Source organism: Spodoptera frugiperda, chromosome 26 (genome assembly GCF_023101765.2).
Source record: "Spodoptera frugiperda isolate SF20-4 chromosome 26, AGI-APGP_CSIRO_Sfru_2.0, whole genome shotgun sequence".
NCBI lineage: Eukaryota > Metazoa > Arthropoda > Insecta > Lepidoptera > Noctuidae > Spodoptera > Spodoptera frugiperda.
In genome coordinates, this window is record NC_064237.1 from 382781 (window position 1) to 400842 (window position 18062).

The 18062-nt window shown below is 36.6% G+C and overlaps 2 protein-coding genes across 2 annotated transcripts; both read left to right on the top strand.

Moving 5' to 3' along the window:
- Nucleotides 1-1664: 1664 nt before the first annotated feature.
- Nucleotides 1665-4399, top strand: LOC118264056 (cytochrome P450 9e2-like). The gene is made up of 10 exons (XM_035576398.2): nucleotides 1665-1741; nucleotides 2332-2486; nucleotides 2591-2728; nucleotides 2811-3013; nucleotides 3089-3224; nucleotides 3341-3439; nucleotides 3513-3734; nucleotides 3809-3909; nucleotides 3986-4154; nucleotides 4233-4399. The coding sequence occupies exons 1-10, from the start codon at nucleotides 1665-1667 to the stop codon at nucleotides 4397-4399; spliced, it is 1467 nt and encodes a 488-aa protein (XP_035432291.2).
- Nucleotides 4400-5237: 838 nt separating this feature from the next.
- Nucleotides 5238-17823, top strand: LOC118264849 (uncharacterized). Its single transcript, XM_050705128.1, has 22 exons — nucleotides 5238-5404; nucleotides 6332-6537; nucleotides 7184-7338; nucleotides 7515-7652; nucleotides 7869-8071; nucleotides 8174-8309; nucleotides 8397-8492; nucleotides 8572-8793; nucleotides 8872-8972; nucleotides 9048-9216; nucleotides 9288-9451; nucleotides 9919-10035; nucleotides 10783-10988; nucleotides 11273-11424; nucleotides 11526-11663; nucleotides 11789-11991; nucleotides 12156-12291; nucleotides 12867-12965; nucleotides 13057-13278; nucleotides 13404-13504; nucleotides 13762-13930; nucleotides 14139-17823. The coding sequence occupies exons 2-22, from the start codon at nucleotides 6335-6337 to the stop codon at nucleotides 14303-14305; spliced, it is 3297 nt and encodes a 1098-aa protein (XP_050561085.1). The 5' UTR covers nucleotides 5238-5404; nucleotides 6332-6334; the 3' UTR covers nucleotides 14306-17823.
- The last annotated feature ends 239 nt before the right edge of the window (nucleotides 17824-18062 follow it).

The following is an 18062-nucleotide window of genomic DNA, read 5'->3' on the forward strand; positions in this document are numbered from 1 at the left end:
GTCACATATTACACTCTAAATTTAAATACGTAAATCATCACCTCTTAAAGATTTTTTAGCAGTTCCGGGACCTAAAATAGTCCCTTGAGGCACTCCTATTATAAGAGTCAATATCATTGATAAATACTTAAAAATGCACCCCGAACAAGCGTCTAATCTAATCTATGAGTGCTATTATGTACCGATGCATATACCTATATACATGTTTACATACATGCAGCGTCTGATCCGCCTATTTACCATACGGCGTTAGTCAGAGCGTTGAGTAACACGTTCGTAGAGAACGTTTTGTTTACATCCAGTGTATGTTTGTGTACGAGCTGGCATCTATTATTTAACGTGAGTTCTATTTTTGTGTGTTTTTTTCATTATTTACCCATTTTCTCTGATATTACATTATATCTCATTTTACTTCACTTTAGTGTATTTGTTTGTGTGAACATTAGTATTTTTATTCTCATCTTGCAGAGATCCTCAAAGTCAAATACGAATAAATTAGTTGCGAATGCATGCATTAATGATATAGACAAGTTTTAGTGAATCTTTTTTATTCGGTAATTATTATATTGTTTATTTTAAATTCTTATGCATATAATAAACTATGTAGTACATGGTCAGCGTTGTTTCCTTCTAGTATTTACATCGTAATAATCACGTATAAGTTGCATGACAGAAAGGTAACTTTATATGTATTGTATGTTTCTTTAACGTCCTTGCCTTTGGTATTATATATCTAATCACAAATTTGACAAAAAAGTAGACATGCTCAGAACATACGTGGGAACACACATAATAATATGTATAGACGGACAATTCATATTAAAACACTAAATTAATATCACAAATGTACTGCATAAAAACAACAGATGTTTTGTTGTGATTACAAAATTAAAACCAAAACACAATGATAATATTATGTACTATGTACAAAATATTTTTGAATTAGGTATCTGATAACATGTTATTAGCCTTTAGTTAGCAGTGGCCACATATACGCTGTTGATGATGATGATAATGATGATGATGTTGGTAGCTTCACATTAGAGTACCTAATTGTATTACGTTCAATATTTATAAAGAGTATGGCGAATCTCTGGCTAAAGTAAAACAAACAAAGTAAAACATTTATGGTGACTCAACCATCATGGAGTTTGGTAGGATTAGCTAGTTAACTATTTAACCGAGTACAGTATCATAGCTTGTAGAAAGAATCAAAATAAATGAAGGAATGTTCTGTCTTCACCCTACACTCAACTACTCTATGTCCTCAGTAATGTGATATTTCGACACGCCAAGAAGAATATTTTAGTCCCAATACTTTTAGTTTATCAAAGTAAATTGACGATAGTCCACTTCGATTTTGTTGTTAATTGACTGAGTCGAGATATCCAAACGAATGCCAGAAGAACTGTCATCATCTTCCTATAAAGGAAGATGATAGGACTTTCTAAATACTTAATTATAATGGCTATCAAATTGTTTAGCTTGTAGTCATCGATAAGCATAAAAACTAATTTCCACTAATCTTGTTCCAGAAAATGATAATCTTTATAATTTGGTTGGTGGTGCTAATTGTGGCGTTGGTGTTGCACATTCGGCAAATGCAATCCGCATTGAATAAACATGGCATCAAGTACTTGAAGCCAGCACCGATATTGGGCAACATGGCCAACACCATATTTCAACGAGAACATTTCGCGTACGATGTCCTTAAATTGTACAGGACCTTTCCAAAAGACAGGTGAGGGTTTCATCGATTTGTCTAAGGCTTCAGATATATTACACGTTAATATGTGTTATATATGAATCATCTAGTTTAGACTGATATAAACAAATGTGACTGATATATCGTAGATGTGGTCTACCGCAGGATTGTTAATAATTCACACGTTACATGTATCAAAGAAACAGATCCTATAACAATTTCCTTGATTAAGTTATTAGCACTTAACTAAGTAGACGCCACTGTAATTAAAATTATTATAGCATTTTAAGGGTTCGTACTCGTAGGGGTCTTTAAACGAAAAGAACTCGCAATAATATTTATCATTACTTCACTTAAATTATCTCTTGAACTATAAATACACCAAAATACAATAATACCCTTTACGGATATTGATAATCTTAATGTGCAGTAGTGTTAAAATAGCATTGTTGTCACATATGAAGATAAGATATTTAAATTTATTTAATCGTAGTTTTTCACGATGTTCCGAGTGAATGTCAAAATCTGTTGCCATCTGTTGTAGAAGTATGGGTAGCTAAATCTATATCTTAAGTGGTTCGAAAGATAATAAGATTTCTATTTGACTCTATAATTTCCTTTAACAGGTTTGTTGGAAGATATGAATTCACAAATCCGAGGATAATGCTCCGTGATCTCGACTTGGTGAAAAGAATTACTGTCAAAGATTTTGAAGTATTCCTTGATCATCGTGAATTCGGTGGGGACACGTTTTTCGGCAGAACCCTAATATTATTGAAAGGTAACATCTGAAATTAATATTATTGAAAGATTGAAATTAATCAACGATTTAGTTATAAAATATAATATTATGATGTTAATTTAACTTGATTTGATATTCCTAAGGCCAAGAATGGAAGGACATGCGCTCCACGTTGAGTCCAGCGTTCACAAGCTCCAAGATACGGCTGATGGTGCCTTTCATGGTGGAGGTCGGAGACCAGATGATACGGTCACTTCGCAAGGAAATCGAGGCGTCAGATGGTAAGTAAAAACATATTTTTAAAAATAGTTATGACTAGTTAGCATTTATTTTATAGTTTTAATCAGCCTCTTTTTGTTTTAGACGGATATATAAATGTCGATTGCAAGGATCTCACAACTCGCTACGCGAATGACGTTATAGCTTCTTGTGCTTTTGGCCTGAAGGTTAATTCTCATGAAGAGAAAAATAACGAATTCTACATGATGGGTAGGGCAGCAGCAAACTTTGGTTTGCGTGAAATGTTTATGTTCATGTTATATTTCATTGCTCCAAAAATAATTGCGGTAAGCATACATATTTAAACAAGTCTTTTGTCTTTTAAAAACTCTATCAAAACGAATAATTTCATTATTTTACAGTTGCTAAAGTGGAACTTGGTACCAGATAAGATGAAGAACTTTTTCATAAACTTAGTCTTGGACACAATGAAGGACCGTGAAACGCGACACATTTTTAGACCAGACATGATTCATCTGCTTATGGAAGCTAAAAAAGGTAGCAATAGAAAATGTGTTTAGTTAACAAACAATACTAGAACAGCCAAACTTGATACTTAATTACTCACTTATTCTATCCTGTATACAATAGTATTTATTAGCATATTATTTTAGGCCAACTGACTCATGAAGATGCTAAATCTAACAATGAGACTACTGGGTTTGCGACTGTCGAAGAATCATCAGTTGGACTCAAAAAGACTGCGAATCGAGGTAAATTATAACCTCATACATTAATTGTAGAGAAACATAATCTGAAGTACAAAAAACAAATTCTAATTTACAGTTTGGAATGACAACGATCTAAGTGCTCAAGCATTTTTATTCTTCATCGCTGGTTTTGAGACTGTGTCTACAAGTATGTCGTTCTTACTGTACGAGCTGGCAGTAAACCCTGATGTGCAAGAACGATTGGCGCAGGAGATAAAGGAACATGATGCTAAGAACGGTGGCAAGTTCGACTTCAACTCTATTCAGAGCATGAAGTACATGGATATGGTTGTGTCAGGTATGAAATTCGATCTCATTCAGACTTTTGTTTTTTCAATGGAGCAGTGCAATAAAATTATATTTCATTTCCAGAACTTCTCAGGCTATGGCCACCACTCGCAGTTATGGATAGAGAAAGCAACAGGGATTACAATATGGGCAGACCAAGTGAAGATGTTGAAAAAGATTACATTGTAAGATATAAAATAAAATTTAGTTCTGTATTTACACCAGGTGACGTTAATTAACCATTGTTCTTTGTTGTTCTAGTTACCTAAGGGGTCTACAGTATTTATACCAGCCTTCGCCTTCCACCGCGACCCTCAGTACTTCCCAGATCCTGATAAGTTCGATCCAGAGCGTTTCTCTGAAGAAAACCGTTATAAGCTTAATTTGAACGCCTACATGCCTTTTGGCAATGGCCCAAGAAACTGCATAGGTAACATCCATACTTCTATTAAAATATTGAATGATTCATCTGTACATGTAAATATAATTCTTATTTCTTTATTGACAGGGTCGCGATTTGCTCTCTGCGAATTGAAGGTCTTGACTTACCAGATTCTGCTGCACATGGAACTGTCTCCTAGTGAGAAGACTCCGATTCCTGCCAAGTTGGCTGCTGACAGCATAAACATCAGGCTCCAAGGAGGACACTGGCTTAGATTTAGACAAAGAAAATAAATCCTTTGCTGTGACGAAGGAAAAAGTAATAAGTATCTTATGAAGAGTATTTAGGTTTTAATAAAATCTTTTGAATAATTGTGTACCTCTATTTATGTTTAAATGAAAACATAAAAGTAATATTGTATTTATGTTTTAATAAAGGATCAAGTTTTGATATCATTTGTCGTTTTATTATTAAAAAATAATGGTAAAATAATTTTCTCGTTTTTCTCTTAGTCTACTCTACGTTTTGTTAAGTCATTGTAACTGCCGCACTCAGAGAAAGACTATTTAAACGATTTTGTATTTTTAAGTAACCATTAAATGATTCTGAGTACGACGGTAAGTTAAGGAAACCTTTAGCAACGGACAATTATAATTTAATAGTCTATGAACTTGCTATTTTTAATTTTTATTACATTATTGGCAAACATCCATTGTTTAAGGCAGATTCAAAACAATAGTTTAGTGGAAGAGCATCCTCATCTCTCATGATCTTAATTACTGCATTTACTAAAAATAACGCCAGCAATAGTCAGCTGAATTGTGAGGTCAATTAAACCAATAAATTGTGACCTCCTATTGTTTGACAAGAGAGATAACGTCATTGACGGTCATAACAATGGACGCTACTAGGCGGATAAGTATTGTATAGACTTTATTGTCAAATAAATAACAATAGTTTTCACTTGCTAAAGGAGTATTTACAACTAGTTTTTAGTAATGACTTTTCTAAATTGAAAAGTAAGAAATATGAATATAGATTGGACCGAGCGTAACGCCTTGTGGAACGCCTTCGTAAAATATCCCAGCAATGGTTCTAAACACTACAAAACCATATCACAACACAATCACACGATCTCTTAGTTTTATACTATCAACGGAATATGTGTGTATACATTACTACGTATCACAGTTTCGTGTCATTCATAGCGAACCAGTCTGTGAACACAGTCACACGCTCATATCTAATATTTTTTTTGGTTGTGTTATTGTTTTGTTGAGGAACTCGCGTTTGTTTATGTAAGCATTTTTTTTAAATATCTCAGTTACAATATTATTTGGGCTTATGTTTCTGTACATTAATGAATTAATATTGATTATTTATACACCTTCAACTTACACATTAAAATTCACATTCTATACATAATCTCGATCAAAACCTGTAATTTTAAAAGAATATTTTTTTAATATTCCGAAGTTATATGCTAATAAAAGATTCCGTGCCAAAGCAAGCAGGATGCAACAGATTGTGCTACCATTTGTAGTTACATAAAATGCGTGGAGTGTTAGAATAAATGGAGATTTGTGACTAGTGCACAAAGGTTCAACAAAAACTGTGTGACTATAGGTCTTAAAGACTATTGAACAATTCCTTTGTTTCCTTCCAATTGTTTGATAGGTTATCGCACTTGTGTATTGTATATCATTGATATGTAATTTCTTATAAACAAACAATTAATGTGAGTGTTTTATAATCAAGCTTCTAGTTATCAGATAAAATGTAAGATAGTGACACAACACAGCGACGTAAACAGACTAACAGACATGTTGACCTTGACTGATCATTCATAATCAAGTTCATTCGTCGGACCTCCATATGATTCAATTAGATGATTGGCCTAATGACGCCGGCGCAGTTCTAACTCGATTAAAGACTGAACTGAATTCTGCTACTATTATTAGACTCTATTGGACTTAGAATTTTGAAGTTTAAAGTGATAACTTTAATTTTCTGGATCGAGCCTATGTGCCGCACTCAGAGACATTTAATGATTACTTAAACCTATTCCTTAGTAACGATTTTGTATCGAAAACAATTGCTAAGGACTGGGTTAAGTAATCATTAAATGACTCTGAGTATGGCGATAAGACTTTCATCCTCGCAATTATACCTGATTAAAGAAAGTTATTATACAACTAGTAATAAACAAAATCTTTAACTTCCAGACGATGATAATATTGCTGATATGGGTGGCAGTTCTGATCGGTGTGGTGGTGCTGTATCTCCGTCAGCTCTACTCCACATTCAGCAGACATGGCATCAAGCACTTCAAGCCTATCCCATTGCTGGGTAACATGGGCACTGTATTGCTTCGAAGACAACACTTAGCATATAGTCTTATTGATTTGTATAATGCCTTCCCTGAAGAAAAGTGAGTACTTAAATAACATTCTATACTAATTTAATAAGTGTCTTTAGCTTCACCCAAAAAATATACATCAGTGATAATGCTACGTGTAGCGGGTTCGATTTCCGCATAGAGCTACTCTTTATGTGATCCACAAATTGTTGCTTCGGGTCTGGGTGTCGTGTGGTTGTGAACTTGTGTGTATATTTGTAAACGCACCCACGACAATGGAGAAAACCCTAGTGTGGTCAGTTTTTTTAAGTAATAAAATTATTCCCACTTTTCATGCTATTTCTTAATCGTTAGTGCCTGTTATTAAACGTTGAGTAGAATTTCACAGTCTGTGGTATTATCGATCATGATTCTCACTTCTCACGATGACCCGCGTACAACAAGGCGGATTATTATTCTTATCAATATACATTTACAAATGTTAATGACATTGGAGGTCATTGCTCTCTCGTTACTTCCTTTGACTCAAAAGTGATAAGAGCTTTATCATTAAAAAAATAAGGTTCATATTTAAATTCTAACTAAATGTCAGTGTAGCTCTGAAGCATTCTTTGGAGAAATGCCATATCACCAAGTCTAAATTGCCTAATTAGGTACTTTTTTGTATTGTATAACATCTATTCTGTGTAGTTAAACAATTATTTTTCCATATTTCCAGATTTGTAGGAAGGTTTGAGTTCATGAACGAGGCAGTGCTGATCAGAGATCTGGAGCTGGTGAAGAAAGTTTGTGTCAAAGACTTTGAGCACTTTGTCGATCACCGCAGTTTTGGGATTGACTCGTTCTTCGCAAGAACTTTGTTTTTACTGAGAGGTTTATATTATTTTTTTATGTTTTTAGATTATTTTGGACTTTTATCATTATACATTTTCTGATATTTAAGAATAATCACTTGTCTTACTGTCTATCTGGTTAAATTTAATAATAAGCACGATTTAGCATATAAATAAGGAAAACCCTGTGTCTCTAAAAACATTTTGTTTTCATAGGCCAAGAATGGAAGGACATGCGCTCCACGCTGAGTCCAGCGTTCACAAGCTCCAAGATACGGCTGATGGTACCTTTCATGGTGGAGGTCGGAGACCAGATGATAGATTCCCTTAAAAAGAGGATTGAGGATTCAAAAGGTATGGAAATCAGTAAACAAATATTGATCAGAATACAAAAAGGTGTCTAGATAAAATAATATGTTCTCCAAATTATCAGACTTGCAGTAACTACAATACATTTTATCTGTTGATCCTTTATAAGTGTTCTGTGGAGAAGAATGAGTAAAAAACTTAATGTTAGTTGTGTGTTGATAAAAAACAAGACTTAATTACAACTTTCTTTCTTTCAACCAGGTGGCTACATAGATATTGACTGCAAGGACCTCACGACCCGCTACGCTAACGATGTAATAGCCTCGTGCGCTTTTGGCCTCAAAGTGGACTCGCAGACTGAAAAGGACAATCAATTCTACGTAATGGGCAAGACAGTGACAAACTTCAATTTCTTTCAAGTATTAAAATTCTTCTTGATTATGAATATTCCCAAAATTGCTAAGGTAAATATAAACAATTACTAATTATTTTTAAAAATTAACGAGTACAAATATGTGTGATGGAGAATTGAATAAATAAAATGTATGGAAACAAATCATTTGCAGATGCTCAAATGGGATATAGTCTCAGATACAGTGAAGAACTTCTTTAAAAACTTGGTACTGGACACTATGAAGGAGCGAGAAATGCACAACATTGTAAGGCCTGATATGATCCACTTGCTTATAGAAGCGAAAAAAGGTACCAATATCATTTCAGATGACGTATTTCAATTAGTTTATAAGAAGAGAGAAAACACTTAATCAAAATAAATAATGTTTTATTCAGGTAAATTGTCTCACGACGATGTCCAATCTAATGATGATGCAACTGGATTTGCGACTGTTGATGAATCTTCGGTTGGATTAAAGAAAGTCAATAGAGGTAACGATTAACTCGCTTATTGTTACAAATAATACAATTGAAGCATTAAACGATTTACAACCCATTTTAAACCTTGCAGAGTGGAGTGACAATGACCTCGTTGCTCAAGCATTCCTGTTCTTTGTGGCTGGTTTTGAATCAATTTCATCGAGTGTGTGCTTCTTATTGTACGAGTTGGCAATAAATCCTGATGTACAGGAGCGCTTGGCGCAGGAGATCAGGGAGTATGACGCGAAGAATGGCGGCAAGTTTGACTTCAACTCGATACAGAGTATGAAGTATATGGATAATGTTGTGTCAGGTAAGACAGCTAAAATCTTTGTCAGAAAAGATATAGGTATTATCAGTTTAGTTAAAAATATGGAAATGTTGTTTTCAGAATTATTACGACGATGGCCTGTAGCTGTAGCTACTGACAGAATTTGTGAAAAAGACTACAACATGGGTAAACCAAATGCAAAGGCTGAGAAGGATTTCATTGTAAATTGATCAGTTATTATTTTAATTTTTAGTTTATACGATTCAAATTCAAATAAACACAATTTAATTTTACAGGTGCGGAAAGGTGCTGGGATCATGATCTCGGCCTTTGCTTTCCATCACGACCCTCAGTACTTCCCGGAGCCGCAAAAGTTTGACCCTGATCGTTTTTCTGATGAAAATAAACACAAGATCAATCCGAATGCATACATGCCTTTTGGTGTTGGTCCTAGAAACTGCATAGGTATGACTATGGTTCCCTAGTAACATCTTGGTGCAGCTTGGCGAAAATTTAAATAACGTTGTAATTTACAGGGTCAAGATTTGCTCTCTGCGAGATGAAGGTGATCACCTACCAGATACTGAGGCACATGGTGCTCTCTCCCTGTGAGAAGACCTGCATCCCTGCTAAGCTCGCAACTGACAATATGAACTTGAGATTGCAAGGAGGACACTGGCTCAGATTTCGACTACGAAAATAAAATATGTCGACCAAGCACTTTAATTTTCTCCTACAACATAATATTATTTTAAAATGTGTATTATTCTGTCTTCTAGTTTAAGATAGAGTTAAATAAATCTGTTATGTGTACTGATTATAAAGAAATATTTTTAATTATACTTTTAATTTTTCATAGCTCTCTTTATTTAAAAATACAGTTGTTAAGCGCTCTAATACGACCCCACATATTTTTAACTTAGTCAACGCAACGTCACGCCTTTTATCCTCGAAGGGGTAGGCAGGAAGCAGGCTTTTAACTAAGTAATAGGTACTATTGTGAAACATTGATGATTGAAAAAAATGTCATAATATTGCATAATAATATTAATCAACGTAGACAAACAATTTTTATCATTCTTCGAATCTTATCTATGTACTTACTCGGTGCATAAATACACACATACACTCACACACACTGCATAGATCACACAAAATATTGTCTAGTACACATTCAGTTCGTGTCTGACAGGGAAAGTGGTCGCACGTGCGTACAGGAAGAGAAAGAGAGAGATAGCACAACATGTTGATTGTCTACTAAATTGTTTATCCATCCAATTACACGTAAGTTTAAAAACTTTGTAAACACTTAATATGCTTTGTTTCATTTCCTTAATTATTTGGTTTAATAAACAAGGAAAAACATACAGAAAATATATAAACAGTCATTTTTGTATCAAGGTCATTTCATAGTATAGTTACTGTCAATTGTGTGTCCTTGACCCTTATCATGTTATACCATATCCATAGATAGAGCAACATTATGTCGATAATCTTTAGTTTGTTAAAGGTCGATGACTTACCTATTGCCGACTTGTATTACGCAATAATTCGACCTACACCAACAAAAATCTATTGCTATAGTTATCTATTGGTATATTTGAATACGATAATATTTATCTTTTATCTAATACGACACTACCAATATTTACTATGATAGTAGCAGGATAAAAAAAAAACTACAAATAAACCAAAATTAGGTTGCCAACTGACCTTGTTGACGTCATATTTGAGTCTTAGGTTCAGGTTCATAGGTTAGGAAAATGTCGGAGCTGCGGACAACGTAAAAGGTTACTTGGGCTCCGGCTCAAAGCAGGAGAAGGACACTAGAGTCTGACACTCCCACTCGCCTCACCCAGAGCGGGAGAAGTCATTGGATGATTTCCCCCTCAAAAAATAAAAAAAGGTTAGGAAAATGTGTAAATACCTAATGCAGAATTCCAAAAATATTCATGAACAATTTCTATAACAGAATTTTATACCATTTAGTATAACTTCCTCTTGTCTAATTTAATTATTTTATCCTTTCAGAAAATGATGATCTTATTGATATGGTTGGCGGTCCTGATAGCGGTGCTTGCACAATACTTGCGGAAAGCACACTCAATGTTTGATGAAAATGAAATCAAATATTTGAAGAGCACGCCGCTTCTATCCGACCTGATGGTAATATTAAGACCAAAGGAACACATGGGTGAGGATGTCGCTAGAGTTTACAACAGTTTTCCTAATGAAAGGTAAGGAGAATGATAATTGTGGGCAAGTTATTTTCTAGCTCCGATTAAGGGTGCTTTTACACCAGATATTTGCTGTGCTACGTTGATGCATTTGGCTTACCTACTTAAAATGCTCTTTGAATGTTTATGAACTCAGTCCATTTATTTTTTTATACAACTAAGACATTAAAAATGAGCATATCTTTGAAATCGATATTTGAATCTGTAAGACAGATTTTACCACTTTAATACTTAAGTAAGTAAGTAAGTAAGTATCTATTTCATTAAATCTTTTTTGTTTCCAGGTTTGTGGGAAAACTGCAATTTATGAAGAAGTCTATAGTAATACGTGATCCAGAACTGATTAAAAAGATCACCGTCAAAGACTATGAAAGTTTCCTCAACCACCCGGACACACCAGAATCGTTCTTTAGCAAAGTTTTATTCTTTATGAAAGGTACAATAGTGTACACTTTGTTCAATCAATATTTTTTTTTTCTATTGAAGTAGTTCGTCCTTATTATTTGAGATATATAATTTATTTTCTTGATCTTGTAGATGAGCCGTGGAAGGACATGCGCACCACGCTAAGTCCAGCGTTCACCAGCTCAAAGATTCGCCAAATGGTGCCTTTCATGGCTGAGGTTGGAGATCAGATGATACTTTCATTGAAGAAGAAGATAGAACAATCCAAAGGTAAAAAAATTATCAGGCGAGATAGCGGCCTTCAATTATAACATAAAAAAAATATTGAGGCAATACTTTTGAGAGAACTGATATTAATTTAAGAGATAAATCTGAATAATTGTGTCTATATCCAGATGGCTACGTAGATATAGAATGCAAAGATCTCACAACACGTTACGCCAATGATGTGATAGCGACCTGCGCCTTTGGTCTGAAGGTGGACTCTCACAATGATGAGAACAATGAATTCTACAAAATGGGAGAAATACTCAGCGCCTTTAATATATCCAGAATGCTGTTGTTCATGTTGATGAGTACTGTGCCTTATTTGAATCAGGTAATTTATAGTTTGGAATAACTTTGTCCACCAATGATGATACTTTAGAGTACATGGTTATGTGAATGCTGATGATCATCGAAAATGCATTGACATTAGACGTCAATTATTGATGGACATAACGATGTATGCTTACAATTAATGTAATTTTGTAACTGTTACAGGTATTAGAATTTGAAATAATTCCAAAGTCAGCTCAGCGGTTTATCAAAAATCTGGTGCTTGACACTATGAAGGACCGAGAGTTGCGGAAAATTATCAGACCTGACATGATTCACTTGCTAATGGAGGCTAAAAAAGGTAAAACTAACAGAGAGTTTCCAATTAACTGTTTGCAAATTTGCACTTCTACTCCTAGATTCGATATTCGTATTGATAAATTATCATACATACATACATATCGTCACGCCTTTAATCCCCGAAGGGGTAGGCAGAGGTGCACCTTATGGCAAGTAATGCCACTGTGTACACCCACTTTTCACAATTTATATTGTGAGTCCCATGTAATAGGTGGTGAGCCTATTGCCATAATATACCGGACACATTTCCAGACTCCGTGCTACCACTGAGAAATTTTCGAAAAACCGAAAAAAGCCTAGTAATACTTCGCCCGACCCGGGAATCGAACCCGAGACCCCTTGCCCAGCAGTCGCAGTTGCAACCACTCGGCCAACGAGGCAGTGATAAATTTATCATTATTGATAAGCATTATTAAAACCTCAGTTTGAGTTATTAATTTATCATTCAGACATCTACGATCATCATAGTCTCGTTTCACCAAAAAATCGGACAATGGATTGTATTTAGCGTTTTAACATTCAGCCCAATTATAATCATACTAGAAGATAAAAGGACTCCATTTTTTATATTTTCAGGCCAACTAACTCACGATGATTCTAAGTCGAGTGATGAAGCGGCAGGGTTTGCAGCTGTTGAAGAATCTACAATTGGAAAAAAGGCACCAAATAACAGAGGTAACTTGACAACTTAATTAAAAATCAAAGAATGTTATGGAATTGCAACTCTATGTCATTGTATCTAATTGATCTATAATCACTATTGCAGTGTGGAGCGATGATGATTTGGTAGCTCAAGCATTCCTGTTCTTCATTGCTGGCTTCGAATCAGTTTCATCGAGTATGTCGTTCTTACTGCACGAGCTGGCACTGAACCCTGACGTACAGGAACGCCTGGTGCAGGAGATTAAAGAACATGATGAGAAGAATGGTGGAAAGGTGGACTTCACATCTATACAGAGCATGAAGTACTTAGATATGGTTGTGTCAGGTAAGATCTGACTGTCTGCTAAACTTGCTACAATAAATGTGGTAAATGAAGGCTTTACATTTTACCTGAAACTTATTATATGTTTTGTTGAAATTTATAATGGTCATATTTTTTATACTTTTCAGAGGTGTTAAGATTATGGCCACCGTTCCCAATCTTTACCAGAGCATGTACAAGAGATTACAATATGGGGAAACCAAACGACTCAGCCAAACGGGATTTTATTGTAAGTATGCTTTAAGTAACATGACGTATGAATAAGCTGTTAAGTAATTTAACTGTCCAAATTATTTGGATAGAATAACTGCTTTCAAGTTAAAGTTTTGTGATAAATTAAACTAAACACTATCGATAATAGTAATTACTGTAAATTTCGCTAATTGCTTAGACCATCAGGTGATCCGTCTGCTAGTTTGTCTTCTATTCCATAAAAAAGATAATTGATACGTTATGATGGTTATACGTCTTTGTCTTGCTTCGCAGGTACGAAAAGGTACAGAATTATGGATACCGACGTATGCCTTCCATCGAGACCCCCAGTACTACCCAAGTCCTGACAAGTTCGATCCGGAGCGTTTCTCCGATGAAAACAAACACAAAATCAAACCGTTTACATACATGCCATTTGGTGCTGGGCCAAGGAACTGTATTGGTTGGTATTCCTGGATTACTTTAATATCTTTAGTATTACCAAATGCTTTTCTTTCTCTCCCCCAATATGCTCAATCAAGGGTGCAGAAGAACAAAACTTGAGACAGAAGAATATTTGATCTGTTGAGAATCTAATACAATGTTTCGGAGGACACCCTGTTATAGTTTACAATACCAGTTTTTAAAACAAATCTTTTTTACTACCTCAGGATCCAGATTTGCTCTCTGCGAGATCAAGGTGATGGCTTACCAGCTCCTGCGGCAGGTGGAACTGTCTCCTTGTGAGAAGACCTGCATCCGTCCCAAGCTCGCAATCAACAGTTTAAACTTAAAGCTGGAAGGAGGACATTGGCTAAGGTTTAGGCTGAGAAAATAGAACCTTGGGTTAATGAACATAATATCTATATTTCTGTAAAGAGATAAAAAGTTCTTGTAAGCTGTGTTTGTGATAAAGGCTGTGCCTTATTCAAGACTTCCTATAGTATTACCTAGTATTTAAATAATTTGACTATAGTGTAGGTGGTGACTGGCAAATGCATTTCTGATCCAGAAACTATTGTTTATTTTTAAATAGTGAATTAGTACTTACCAGAGTAGTCTAGTATGATCAGCCCCGGATCTAGGGGGGGGCAAGCCGGGGCCCATGCCCCGGGCGGCAAATTCAGGGGGCGGCAAAATTCACACTTCACGGATCAGTGGACAGCTCATCATTTATTTAATTTTGACCACGGAATAAATATAGTACAAGTACAGAAATTTCATGGCCATATCAACTTGACCGATACCCTGAGCGCAGAATGGGACGTGCTTCACGAACATTTTATTATTCGCTTTTTTTTTAAGGGTGGAAAATCATCCAATGACTTCTCCCGCCTTGGGCAAAGCGAGAGGGAGTGTCAGACTCTTACTGACTAAAAACCACCCCGTTCCTACACCTGTCCGTCGAGCCGGAGCCCCGGTAAACCCGCTAGGTAGTCCGCAGCTCCGGATTAGGCATCAGCCCATCTGTGGTGGTCTGATGGCTCTTTGAGGCGCGCGCAGAAGGCGACGCGCCGCACGCACGGGTCTGATTCTGGCGGACGGCGAGCAAGGGTAGCTCGCCGTCCGCAGACCCGCACTTACGGTGGCCGGAGATCGTCCCGCGATCCCCGACGCCCGGAGTGTCTCTCGCGACGGTTTGGGCGTGAAGAGGTTCGTTCTCTCACGCGTCCCGTCTCCTCCTTAGCTAGCATGACTGCTTCGCAGAAGGAGGAGATGGCATCCCAGTCCCCCTCGCCCCGCACCATGGTCTAAACCAATGCCGGACGCGAGGGGTCGCCGTCGCCGACCACATCCCTGAGGACACGGCGGTGCTCAGCCCATGCAGGGCACACCGCCATCGTATGCTCCACCGTGTCCTCCCGGTGGTCCGCACAGTGATGACACCTGGGCGTTTCCTCCCGCCCAATAAGGAACAGGAACCTACCGAAACTCCCATGTCCGGTAAGCACCTGCGTCAGGCGGTAGGTGAGGACGCCGTGGCGCCTCTCAAGCCACTCCTCAAAGAGGGGATTTACCGCTGCAATGACAGCGAGCCCAGCCCTCGGTTGCGACAGTCGTTGCTGCCATTCCACCATGAGATCACGCCGGAGCTCGTCCCGCCACGCACTAATCTGTCGCGGCAGCGGAGTTTCGCCCCGGAGACGCGCGTCGGCGCGCAAACTAAAGACGCGCGCGAGCACCTTTGCCTCCAGATCCCATGGCGGCAATCCGGCAAGGAGGTTCGCAGCTTCCCCGGAGATCGTACGATTTTATTATTCGCTAGGCGCGTAGGCATAGTACAAAATACGCGCCTGGCTCTTGCTCGCCTACAGAAATCGCAGATCGGGGCAGCACTCGTTTGGTTACCGTGAGTGCCAAAGAGATGAAGCTATATTCGAAAACTTCCTCGTCGATCTCTCTCCATGACAGTGTTTTGTTTTAAAAAAGTGAGTTTTTTGTAAGTATCTTTACTATTTAGTACTTGTCAATTGTTACTTTTGCTCTTGTGATGTAAAGGATTTCAATTCGAAAAACAAACATACAATTCAGTATCCTAATTTACCGTCTGCTTAACAGCCTGTACCTCATGGACCAGGAATTCCGATTCCTCCACCTTTTCTTCCCACCATCCAACAGCAATCATCAGATGAAAGTTCAAACGGAAGAACCAATGAAGATGAATTCAATCCTGATATAGGTTAACCTCAACAGTTTATCCAGGCTGAATTAAATGACTTAGTGAGAGATTTGGGTATATCAAAGGATGCTGCACAAATCCTAGGATCACGACTGAAAGACAAAAATCCTTTGGCTACAGGAACAGGCAGGCATCATGAAAAAGAGTTCGCGGACTATTTCTCTCAAGAGGGTTCACTGGTGTTTTGTAATAATATTCCTGAATTAGTCATGAAACTGGGCTGATAATTATGATTCCACATCATGGAGGTCATTTATTGATTCTTCTAAGAGAAGTCTGAAGGGTGTTTTGTTGCACAACCTATGGCTCGGTGCCTGTTGCTCACTCCATGCATCTCAAAAAACGTACGAGAATCTTGAGCTGTTGCTAAATAAAATAAAGTATAGCGAATATTGTTGGCAACTCTGTGGAGACCTTAAAATACTGTCTATAGATGCTTTTGGGTCAGCAGTCTGTATTTACAAAGTATCCGTGTTTTTTGTGCGAGTGGGATAGTCGAGCACGAAATTTACATTACAATAAGAAAGAATGGCCACTCAGAGAAAGACTTGTACTGGGACAAAAAATGTGCAGCGTGATGCATTAGTTCAAATAAACAAGGTATGTAACTGCTTTAAATACCTATGCGACAAATTTCCTGCACGTTCTCAAGCTAAACTTAAAGAAGGAATTAATTTTTGTAGGCCCTCAAATTCGAAATTTAAAATCGGATAGATTGTTCCAGAATACAATGACCCAGGATGAATCTGAAGCATGGAGTTCATTCGTAGAAGTCATAGTAGATTTCCTTGGAAATAACAAGTCTTCAAATTACAAAGAAATTGTAGCTAAGATGGTCCAAAATTATAAAAAAAAACTGACAACAGTTTTTTCTTCTTCACTTCATTTTCTGTATTCCCATATTGTCTATTTTCCCGAAAATCTTGGAGTTGTCAGCAAGGAACAGGGAGAGAGGTTCCATCAAGACATAAAAGATATGAAGAGACGTTACCAAGGAAGTTGGGATATTAGAATGATGGCTGTTTACTGCTGGTCCTTGGGAGCAGGGACTCAGTCACAAAAAAATCACAAAAAGAAAACCACAAAACGCAGTTTTCAGGGAAAAAGAGAACGATTTCAATAAAAAAAAAAACTAACGTCTGTCTTACGTAGGTTATTTTTATTTTCACCAGCTCAATTTTGCAGAGTAATTTTCTTTTAAATATATCTTCAATAAATATTTTCTAAGTTTTTTTTGGCAGTTTCTATTAAAAATTTGAAACCCTTTTCCAAAAACTTGACGTGCTAGAAAAAAACTAAGCACAGATTCGTGATCAGCACACCCCATGCACTATAGGAGACCTATTAAACTTGAAACACTTTTTTTGAAAAAGAAAATGTAGGCCTGTGTAATGGATGCATTATTTCCGGAAGGTAGGTTAGTATGTAGGCTTTGTCCAAATTTCAAACAATTTGTGGACATCTGAATGCTGAAATTATATGGATGATAAAGGTGAAAATAAACATAAGTAGGCGGGGCGGCATTTTTCAATTTTTGCCCCGGCAAAAAAGAAATGTAGATCCGGGGCTGAGTATGATTGCATTTTATTTACAAACGGGACAAGAACATTTTGTAGGTGAAAATAAATATGGAATATTTTATTGAATATAATTGTATCTGTTAGACAGAAATGCAACCGTTGTTTTATTAAAAAAGCCTATTTATGTGTTACACATAAATACATAAATGAAAAAAACTCTATACAGGTAATGACAAAAACCAAAATATGAAATCTTAAATCAGAAAATCGAATTTCAGAATCCGAAATCCCATATCGTTTCGTTTAATATTCAGGCTTTAGGTTTTATTGATTTACTAATAGAATTATTTGAAATAACGTTATATTTTTAATTTCATATTATCCATCGTTGGTTG

Bases quoted from the DNA above. Each gene is read 5' to 3' on its own strand.
- LOC118264849 (XM_050705128.1), top strand. From the start codon at position 6,335: ATGATAATATTGCTGATATGGGTGGCAGTTCTGATCGGTGTGGTGGTG. The intron at 8,310-8,396 runs GTACCAATATCA...TGTTTTATTCAG, and splicing joins GCTTATAGAAGCGAAAAAAG to GTAAATTGTCTCACGACGAT. The intron at 9,217-9,287 runs GTATGACTATGG...TGTAATTTACAG, and splicing joins TGGTCCTAGAAACTGCATAG to GGTCAAGATTTGCTCTCTGC.
- LOC118264056 (XM_035576398.2), top strand. From the start codon at position 1,665: ATGGCCAACACCATATTTCAACGAGAACATTTCGCGTACGATGTCCTT. The intron at 3,225-3,340 runs GTAGCAATAGAA...ATATTATTTTAG, and splicing joins GCTTATGGAAGCTAAAAAAG to GCCAACTGACTCATGAAGAT. The intron at 3,910-3,985 runs GTAAGATATAAA...TTGTTGTTCTAG, and splicing joins ATGTTGAAAAAGATTACATT to TTACCTAAGGGGTCTACAGT.